This window comes from Musca vetustissima, unplaced genomic scaffold, assembly GCF_032173495.1.
Source record: "Musca vetustissima isolate MV318-11 ecotype Yass unplaced genomic scaffold, APGP_CSIRO_Mvet_v1 utg1286, whole genome shotgun sequence".
NCBI lineage: Eukaryota > Metazoa > Arthropoda > Insecta > Diptera > Muscidae > Musca > Musca vetustissima.
Genome location: NW_026880047.1, coordinates 122,765 through 133,655, shown reverse-complemented (window position 1 = coordinate 133,655; position 10,891 = coordinate 122,765). Strand labels below are relative to the sequence as shown.

Sequence of the window (10,891 nt, the reverse complement as noted above, 5' to 3'; positions counted from 1 at the left end):
TTCTTTCTGCTACCACCACTCTTGAACAATTTTATTTTTCGTTCTGTTCTTTTTGGCAAGAGATCACAAAAATTACGACAACGACGAAGACAACATTGTAGGATTCTTTAGTTTTAAATTACGTGAGAGACACGCGTAACATCGAAACACTACGCAATGGTTTTTTTTGGTTTGAAAACTCGTGAGAATTAACGCTTAGTGGACAATAAAATCTATTCGTTGCGGTTGTAAAAAAAAATTGTGAAAGAAAAAAAAATAAACAAAAAATTAAAAAAAAATATTTCAAAGTGAAAAATAAAAGCAAAACAACAAATTTCATCACGAGCAAGTCACGTCGTCTCCCCCATTGGAATACCGGAAATATTTCATTCGAATATGCAATTAACCAACAAATGTTCGAATGGTTTCTGGAGTGAATTTCGCTTGAAAAATTTCGGTTTCAAATATGATCAGCTGGATGAGTTCTATCGATCACAGGTATGGATCAAATCAATGTTTTGAAATTTAAGAGAGAAAAAAATAGTGGATCTAGGAAATTTAAGAAAAATTGATTGCACAACGTAATATTGAAATGGCTGTGTTTGTCATATCGGGCAAAAAATATATTTAAAAATATGTATACAAATAAAAAGGGACGAATGATTTATTTTTAATATTTTTTTTTCTGTTCATGCATTCTTGAATATGAGATAGATGTATTAGGGTGTAATGAGAAATAAATTCTATAAAATTAAATTTTAGGGACCAACACAAGGAATGGATTTTTTAAAGAATATTTTTTTCACCAAGGCGTGGATTTTTTAAAGAATATTTTTTCAAGGTCCCACCATCACCAAGGCGTGGATTTTTTAAAGAATATTTTTTCAAGGTCCCACCATCACCAAGGCGTGGATTTTTTAAAGAATATTTTTTCAACGTCCCACCATCACCAAGGCGTGGATTTTTTAAAGAATATTTTTTCAACGTCTCACCATCACCAAGGCGTGGATTTTTTAAAGAATATTTTTTCAACGTCCCACCATCACCAAGGCGTGGATTTTTTAAAGAATATTTTTTCAACGTCCCACCATCACCAAGGCGTGGATTTTTTAAAGAATATTTTTTCAAGGTCCCACCATCACCAAGGCGTGGATTTTTTAAAGAAAAATTTTTTCAACATCCCACCATCACCAAGGCGTGGATTTTTTAAAGAATATTTTTTCAACGTCCCACCATCACCAAGGCGTGGATTTTTTAAAGAATATTTTTTCAACATCCCACCATCACCAAGGCGTGGATTTTTTAAAGAATATTTTTTCAAGGTCCCACCATTACCAAGGCGTGGATTTTTTATAGAATATTTTTTCAAGGTCCCACCATTACCAAGGCGTGGATTTTTTAAAGAATATTTTTTCAAGGTCCCACCATCACCAAGGCGTGGATTTTTTAAAGAATATTTTTTCAAGGTCCCACCATCAGCAAGGCGTGGATTTAAAAAAAAGAATATTTTTTCAAGGTCCCACCATCACAAAGGCGTGGATTTTTTAAAGAATATTTTTTCAAGGTCCCACCATCACCAAGGCGTGGATTTTTTAAAGAATATTTTTTCAAGGTCCCACCATCACCAAGGCGTGGATTTTTTAAAGAATATTTTTTCAAGGTCCCACCATCACCAAGGCGTGGATTTTTTAAAGAATATTTTTTCAAGGTCCCACCATCACCAAGGCGTGGATTTTTTAAAGAATATTTTTTCAAGGTCCCACCATCACCAAGGCGTGGATTTTTTAAAGAATATTTTTTCAAGGGCTACCAATCGGCGTGGATTTTTTAAAGAATATTTTTTCAAGGGCTACCAATCGGCGTGGATTTTTTAAAGAATATTTTTTCAAGGGCTACCAATCGGCGTGGATTTTTTAAAGAATATTTTTTCAAGGGCTACCAATCGGCGTGGATTTTTTAAAGAATATTTTTTCAAGGGCTACCAATCGGCGTGACTTTTTTTTAAAAAAACCGATATAACTAAGTTCGCTTTGATATTTAAGAGAGGTTTGTAATAAAAATTCGACACCCATTCATAGCCCTGGTTTTTGTTGTTGTTGCTATTGTTATCATCGATCAATAATGACGATCGATTAATTGTAATTTTCCTATTTGCTGAGAACCATTTGATGTGTTTTTGTTGTATTTTGACATTTGACTTTTTCAATCAGTTAACGAAAAAAAGAAAGATCCATGACGTTGATGGGATGGTGTCACCGCTTTCGACACCAGCTGACATTGTTGTTGTTGTTGTTGTTTGTTTTTGTGTGTAAAACCAGGGAAAATCAATTAAATGCATTTCATTTGGATAATTTCCCAGAAGAAAAAAAAGAAGAAGAAGAAACAAATATTGTAATTGATAATTTAATAAAAATTGGAGGCTTGATCGGCCGTACCTACACCACTGATTTTAATATGGGCATGAGTGTGTGTGCGTGGTGCTCTCTTTTTGTTCGTGGTATTCAAATTGTTGTGAGAATTTCGTTTTGAATATCTTCAATGACAAGATAATAGTTTTTCTGTTTCAGGGCCGGAAGGTAATTTTTTCTTCCTCATCTAAATGAGGAAGTTTTTTCGTGTTCTTGAAAAAAATATTTTTTAAAACATCCACGCCTATTAAATATTTTTACAAAATCCACGCCTTTTGTTGGTCCCTAAACAACATTTTTAAAAATCCACGCCCTGTAAAGGACCTTAAAGAAATACTTTTTAAAAATCTCACCTTATATTACTTACTTAGCTGGCTTGTGACAGAACTTTCGTTCCATAAGCCGAGCCGGTCTTTTGCGCAGTTTTTCCCATTTGAAAGATCGTATTCGGCAATGTTGTCTTCCACTTGATCTTTCCATCTTATTCGTGGTCTTCCCCTTCTGCGTGAACCATCAGCTGGTTCGCTTTTATATGCCTTCTGGGCAGGGGCACTTCATCCATTCTCACAACATGACTAAGCCAACGTAGTCGCTGCAGCTCAATACGTCTAACAATGTCGATATCCGAGAATAGCTGGTACAACTCGTGGTTCATTCGACGGCGATATTCACCCGTCATCATAGATCATTTCAGAATTTTTCTCTCAAACACTCCAATAGCTGCCTCATCTGCTTGCGTAAGTACCCATGCTTCAGATCTATATAACAGCACGGGTAGTATCAGCGTCTTGTAGAGTGTGAGTTTGGTCTGGCGGGAGGTGGCCTTGTTTATGAGTTGCTTACTTAGACCATAGTAGCATCGGTTGGCCATCATCCGTTTTGTTTATGGCGGTACCAAGGTATATAAAATCTTTGACTACCTCGAAGCTGTAGTTCTCAAGTTCCACAGTTAGTCCGAGTCTACTTGCGCGTTGATACCATCAGCTTGGTCTTCTCGCCGTTTACTGCCAGACCCACTTTGGCAGACTCCTTCTCAATTTGTTCAATGGTGGCTGTTACCGCTCTCCGTGTTCGTTCCATTATGTCATCGGAGTAGGCGAGTAACATGTGTTGTTTGGTGTACAGAGTGTAATTTCTGTTCACCTTTGCGTCTCGTATGACCTTTTCCAGCAGAATGTTAAAAATGTCATACGACAAACTGTCACCTTGTCTGAATCCTCGTTCGGTATTGAAGGGCTCCGAGAGATCCTTTCCGACTTTAACTGCTGATCTTGTGCCACTTAATGTTATCCTGCATAGCCGTATTAATTTTGCAGGAATGCCAAACGCAGACATGGCTTTAAACACCTGTGAACGGATAGGGTGTCGAATGCGGCTTTATAGTAGACGAATAAGTGGAATGTGTCGATGTGTTTTTCGGGGTCTTTTCCAGGATTAGGCGCAGAGTGAAAGTCTGGTCAATGGCGGATTTGCCAGGTCTGAAGCCATTTGTTTCAGTCGTTCACACAGTACGCTGGATAGCACTTTATATGCGATGGGAAGGAGACTTATTCCTCTATAGTTGGCACAAATCGTCTTGTCTCCTTTTTTGTGCACGGGACACAGGATGCTGAGTTTCCACACATGATGCATGCTCCTTACCAGCATCTGACCACCAGTCTTGAATAGTTCGGCTGGTAACCCATCAGCTCCTGCTGCTTTATTATTCTTCAGCCGATTGATTGCTATTCTGACCTCATCTTGGCTAGGTGGTATTCACTCTATACCGTCATCTATTATTGGTTCTGGTGTATCCTCTTCACCGCTACTATTTAATACCAGAAGTTTTTCAAAATGCTCCTTCCAGATCCTCAGCACGCTGTCTGTATCTGTCACCAGGTTTCCTTCTTCATCTCTACAGGAGGATGTGCCTGAACCAAAACCTTCGGTTTGGTATTTTACCCGTTTGTAGAATTTCCGGACTTCATTCTGACTCCTGTACATCTCGATGTGCTCACGCTCATGTTTTTGTTGTTCTTTCTTCTTTTTCTGAGAACACGTTTCTCCTCTCTCCTTTCCTCCGGATAGTTCTCCATCACATTACGTATTGCTACTGTCCGCAAGGTTACTCCCTATACGCTGCGTTTTTCATATCAGTAGCATTACGTCACTCCTGATCGTACCACTGATTTGTTGATGGTGGTCTTTGGTACCCAATTGTTGCTTTTGCTGCAGTTTGTAGGGTGTGGGCCACTGTGCTTCTATATTATTATCGGGACAAGGGGTGCTTTCGTCCAGCAGTTGGGTAAGTTCAGCGGAGTAGGCCTCGGCTACCTGTTGTGTTTGCAGCTTTTCGACGTCGAGTTTCCGTGTTGTGTAAGATTGCACCTTTGCTGCAACATTAAGACGGGTGCGTACCTTGGCTGCCACAAGGTAATGTTCCGAATCGATATTCGCTCCACGGATCAATCGGGCGTCTGGATGAATCCCTTCCGTCTATCACAACATGATCGATTTGATTTCCCTTTGTTCGATCGGGAGAAATCCAAGTGGCCTTGTGTATATCGAGATGCTTGAATCTGGTGCTGCTAACTACCATGTTTTTAGCTTGCCGCGAAGTCAATCAACGTCATGCCGTTATCTGATGTTTCTTCCTGGAGGCTAAATTTTCCGACGGCGGGGCCATAGATATTTTCTCTTCCGATTTTTGCATTAAAATTTCCTAGCAGAATTTTAATATCATGGCCAGGGCAACGGTCATATGCTGTTTCTAGGCGCTCGTAAAATATGTCTTTGGTCTGTTCATCTTTATCTTCAGTCGGAGCATGGGCGCAAGTGAGATTGATGTAGAGAAATTTCGCTTTTATACGGATTATAGCAATTCGCTCATCTACTGGAGAGAATCTGGAGACGAGGTCTTTTATTTTCCTGTTAACCATAAATCCGCAGCCAAATTCATGACTCGTTTCATGGCAGCTATAATACAGGGCGTAATCATCTGATTTACTTACGCCGGTCCCTTTCCATCGCATTTAATGTAAGGCAATAATATTGGCTTTGTACTTTTTAAGTTCATCCGCCAAAGCGAACGCCTGTTCTGTACAACGTGCGCACATTCCAAGTGCAGATTCGTAGATCGTGGTCCTTTATACGTTTGCGGGGGTCGTCAACATTAGGTGGGTTTGGTTTTCTTTTTCTTTGCTTTTTCATAGTAGGTTGGGTTTTCCGAGAGTGGGTAACTAACCCGACGCCTCAACCCATTTTTTTATAGTTCTTATGGGTGAACTCGCGGCACATATTAGCTCACTATTTCATCGGGTGATGAAAATAGCTACCCCAGGTGGCACCACAGGTGGTCAGTTTCCACAATTGAGATGAAAGAGGTTGGAAGGACCAAGATAAGCCTCGACTTCGCCATGTTAAAGCCAATCAGAGCCGTTGCTTGGTATCTATCATCCCCTACGTCACACAAACATCTTGCCTAAAAAAATATTTTTAAAAAAATTCAACGCCGTGTACGGATACCAACAAAAATATTTTTAAAAAATCCAACGCCTTGTACGGATACAAAAAAAAATATTTTTAAAAAATCCACGCCTTATGTCGGTCCCTGAAAAAATATTTTTAAAAAATGAGGATGAATCATATCAGGAAGTATTTTGGCGATTGCCAAAATGTTCGCGTGCTACCGCACTTAATATTTCCCCTCCTCCCTCTCCCCTCTACGATAATTTTTTAACTACATTTTCTGTCAATAATTCCTAACGCAAATTCCTTTGATCGATGTGTCACAATATCCGACTTAATTTAATTTGTTTTTATTCGGCGGCTTCTTTTTTTTTTGCAATTTGTTTGGCGTCTCAACAGATTGACCATAAACTACGCCTATACGACATTCGGCGGAATATCTCAAAATGCCAAGAGAAAAAACAATAGAGGAACTGTGCGCTTTTAATTTTCAAAATTGTTTTTGTAGTGGCGGTGGTACACACACATACATAGATAATCTATAATCATTACAAATGATGTACATTAGGGTGGAGGTGTTAGAAAAAAAGAATTTTTTTCTGGCATGGGGCCAACTAGCACACCCTTTCGCAATGGGTAACTGACCTACACAAACACATGAAGAGGTTATTGACTGGCATTTATTTCGTTCGGCATAAAATTGGGAAGTATTTTTTAACCTCTAAAATTCTTAATATGAGGTCAGAGAGGACCCGCAGATGACCACCTACATGTGCCTGAATTTTTAGAAGGGTTCCATTTATAGTCTAACCGGATAACAGTTCCTCTATGATGCCATTCTTTAAAAATAAATTCCATCTTTTGAAAATCTACCATTCCGACCCACTCTTATATACTATTTTACTTGTGTGCAAAAAAATATCTGAAGCACATGCTGCCATTTACAACCAAGTTCAAGTTGACACCAAAAATTGATGATGACAAACTTACACACAAACAACACCCATCCACACATATGACCACTGACAGATGTATGCCTGGGAAAGTGTGCCAAACAATTGTGCTGCGTTGGGGGTACGCTGAGAGATGGGGTTACCTACACTCACTTGATTATAATTAATTTTTGAGCAGATAATTTAATGATCTGCTATGGTGGTGGATGGATGGTCCAACAAACCAACCAAAACTCAAGTTCACTTCGATGATAATTTTTGGTGACGTATAAAAATAAAATAATCGTAATCGAATGGATGACTTAGCACGTCGATGTGGGAATGTTCTACAACAAATAGGCATACTGACACCCATACTCACAGTAACACAAGGCGTAGTTTTTTTTTAAATATTTTTTCAGGGTCTATACCAAGGCGTGGATATTTTTTCAGGATCTATACCAAGGTTGGGATATTTTTTCAGGGTCTATACAAAGGCGTGGATATTTTTTCAGGGTCTATACCAAGGCGTGGATATTTTTTCAGGGTCTATACTAAGGCGTGGATATTTTTTCAGGGTCTATACCAAGGCGTGGATATTTTTTCAGGGTCTATACCAAGGCGTGGATATTTTTTCAGGGACCAACACCAAGAGGCGTGGATTTTTTAAAAATATTTTGTCAGGCTCTATACCAAGGCGTGGATATTTTTACAGGGTCTATACCAAGAGGCGTGGATTTTTTAAAGATATTTTTTCAGGGTCTATACCAAGGCGTGGATATTTTTACAGGGTCTATACCAAGAGGCGTGGATTTTTTAAAGATATTTTTTCAGGGTCTATACCAAGGCGTGGATATTTTTTCAGGGTCTATACCAAGGCGTGGATATTTTTTCAGGGTCTATACCAAGAGGCGTGGATTTTTTTTAAAAATATTTTTTCAGGGTCTATACCAAGAGGCGTGGATTTTTTTTAAAAATATTTTTTCAGGGTCTATACCAAGAGGCGTGGATTTTTTAAAAATATTTTTTCAGGGTCTATATTAAGAGGCGTGGATTTTTTAAAAATATTTTTTCAGGGTCTATACCAAGAGGCGTGGATTTTTTAAAAATATTTTTTCAGGGTCTATACCAAGAGGCGTGGATTTTTTAAAAATATTTTTTCAGGGTCTATACCAAGAGGCGTGGATTTTTTAAAAATATTTTTTCAGGGTCTATACCAAGAGGCGTGGATTTTTTAAAAATATTTTTTCAGGGTCTATACCAAGAGGCGTGGATTTTTTAAAAATATTTTTTCAGGGTCTATACCAAGAGGCGTGGATTTTTTAAAAATATTTTTTCAGGGTCTATACCAAGAGGCGTGGATTTTTTAAAAATATTTTTTCAGGGTCTATACCAAGAGGCGTGGATTTTTTAAAAATATTTTTTCAAGAGGCGTGATTTTTCTCGACTATAAGGACTATCGTCTTCTCCTCTATAATCTCTACTCTCCTCTCCTTATCATCTAATCTTTGTGTACTCTCCCAATTTTCCTACATTAACTAATCTCCCCCGTTTTTGTTTCGTTTCTTTCCTTTTCATTTTAGTGGCAAACCGGCGAACGCAGTTTCCTCTTTCTGTTGTATCGATGGATATGGGCTGGATTTTTCCTCGGAGTATTTCTGTCATGTCTCGTTTTGCAATTTTCCGAAGGCAAATATTTTATTTTCCTAACAAATTGGGGTATTATGCTGTGCACGGCCACCCAGTTGATAGCTGCCGTTTTGGCTACACAATGGTATTTCGATATAGATGCTGTCCGCTCATCGGCCTACGAAGTTAGTCAACTTAGGAAGACACCGACATTGATAAAATTCTATTGGCTGCTGCATGATATTTCATTGCCGTTGGCGTTAATTATCACGACAATCTATTGGACATTTTTACACGGGAAGATGAGTAAGTTGAGGCCATAGGCAATATTTTTCTGGATTAACTTAGGAGGATTCAGGAGCCTGAGGAGATATTTTTTTCTATAGAAAAAAAATCCTCAGGGGCTTGATCTGAGTTTTTTTCTATAGAAAAGAAATTCTCAGGGACCTGATCTGATTTTTTCTACAGAAAAAAGTTTCTCAGGGGCCTGAGCAATTTTTTTCCTCAGGGGCCTGAGTAGATTTTTTTTTCTATAGAAAAAAAGTTCCTCAGGGGCCTGAGCAGATTTTTTTATAGAAAAAAATTTCTCAGCGGCCTGAGATTTTTTTCTATAGAAAAAAATTCCTCAGTGGCCTGAGCAGAATTTTTTCTACAGAAAAAAATTCCACAGTGGCTTGAGAAGATTTTTTTCTATTGAAAAAAATTCCTCAGTGGCCTGAGCAGATTTTTTCTATCAAAAAAAAATCCTCAGTGGCCTGAGCAGATTTTTTTCTATCAAAAAAAATCCTCAGTGGCTTGAGCAGATTTTTTCCTATCGAAAAAAAATCCTCAGTGGCCTGAGAAGATTTTTTTCTATAGAAAAAAATTCCTCAGTGGCCTGAGCAGATTTTTTTCTATAGAAAAAATTCCTCAGTCGCCTGAGCAGTTTTTTTTTTCTATAGAAAAAATTCCTCAGTGGCCGGAACAGATTTTTTGTATATAAAAATATTCCTCAGTGACCTGAGCAGATTTTTTGTATAGAAAAATATTCCTCAGTGACCTGAGCAAATTTTTTTGTATAGAAAAATATTACTCAGTGACCTGAGCAGATTTTTTTCCATAGAAAAAAATTCCTCAGAGGCCTAAGCAGATTTTTTTCTAAAAAAAAATCCTCATGTGACTGAGCAGATTTTTTTCTATAGAAAACAAATTTTTGAGCAGCAGATGTTTTTCTATTGAAAAAATTTCCTAGGGGCCTGAGCAGATTTTCTATAGAAAAAAAATCCTCAGATGTCTGAACCGATCTTTAAAAAAATTAAATTTTCTCATTCTAATTTTTTCTTCTTCTTCCCATTTGCAGACAAACCCAATCGCTTTCCCGTCATGAGTTTTGTAACGCATTGCATGAATTCCGTCTTTATGTTGGTGGATTTTCTTGTTGTAGCATTTCCCGTGCGCCTTCTGCACGCCATCTATGCCATGTTGCTGCCCATCGTTTTTTGTCTATTCACTGTGGTCTATTTCTTTTGTGGCGGAACCGATGAGTAAGCATTCCCACTTAGGTGACACATTTTCATTATTTCTAATCGGTTTTGATTTTCTTCCTCTTCTTCTTCCAGCTATGGTAACCATTATATCTATCCTCTGCTGGATTGGACAGTGCCTAGCCGTGGCATAATCACATTTGCCGAAGTTTTTGCTCTCTACTGCATTTATTGTCTGCTCCTTTATGTCCTGTATAAATTTAAGCGATTTCTGCATCGTTCATTGAGTGCTGTGTGGTCACCCCACTGTGTGGGATTGATTTAAGAGGGGAGTCTATTTTTCTAAGTATCAACATTTTCATAGGGATCCTCGGTTATCCTTCGAGTAGAAGTTCGACCTTAATTTGGTCGATTTTTTTATTTCATATTTTTTTAAAATATTTCAATATTTTTTTAATATTCGGGAGTTCTTTTATAAGAAAGTATTTAAAAAAAAGTATTACCAACACATTCTCATGTTTAGATTTTTTATAAAAGACACATCTACATACATAAATACGTATAAGTGAAGAGTCTGAAGATTTTTTTGCGGACTTAAAAAAAATCATATTTGAATATTTAAGGCTAAATTCCCTCCAAAGAAAGTTTAAAAATAAGTTTTTTTTTTTAATAAATTACAGTAAGATCGGGTCATGAGGACCTCAAAAAAAATCGAATATTTCAAGATTTTTGTATAAATCATCGATGTTCGTTATAAGCGAATTTTATTTTATTCAGGTCTACAATTATTTTGTCCAATAAGTATTATAATAATTTTTCTATATATATAACGAATTGCATGTAAAAAATAGGTTTAAACTCTAGTTGTAGTTGTTGTAAAGAAATAGAGAAAAAAATAAATATCCTATTTGTGTTCCTTATATACGAAATAAAAAATAAATAAATATAAAAACATATTTGATATTAATTTTAAAATAAATAATTATTTTCTGTAGAATAAAAAATCCTTAGAGGTATGATGAAAATATCCTCA

General features: G+C 37.2%; 1 protein-coding gene across 1 annotated transcript; it reads left to right on the top strand.

The window, feature by feature from the left end:
• The first annotated feature begins 375 nt into the window (after positions 1 to 375).
• Positions 376 to 10,185, top strand: LOC133325381 (protein rolling stone). The gene is made up of 4 exons (XM_061534153.1): positions 376 to 477; positions 8,350 to 8,701; positions 9,735 to 9,918; positions 9,994 to 10,185. The coding sequence occupies exons 1-4, from the start codon at positions 376 to 378 to the stop codon at positions 10,181 to 10,183; spliced, it is 828 nt and encodes a 275-aa protein (XP_061390137.1). The 3' UTR covers positions 10,184 to 10,185.
• The last annotated feature ends 706 nt before the right edge of the window (positions 10,186 to 10,891 follow it).

Coding starts and splice junctions, on each gene's coding strand:
- LOC133325381 (XM_061534153.1), top strand. CDS start 376: ATGCAATTAACCAACAAATGTTCGAATGGTTTCTGGAGTGAATTTCGC. Junction 8,702..9,734: donor ATTTTTACACGGGAAGATGA/GTAAGTTGAGGC, acceptor TCCCATTTGCAG/ACAAACCCAATCGCTTTCCC. Junction 9,919..9,993: donor TTTTGTGGCGGAACCGATGA/GTAAGCATTCCC, acceptor TTCTTCTTCCAG/CTATGGTAACCATTATATCT.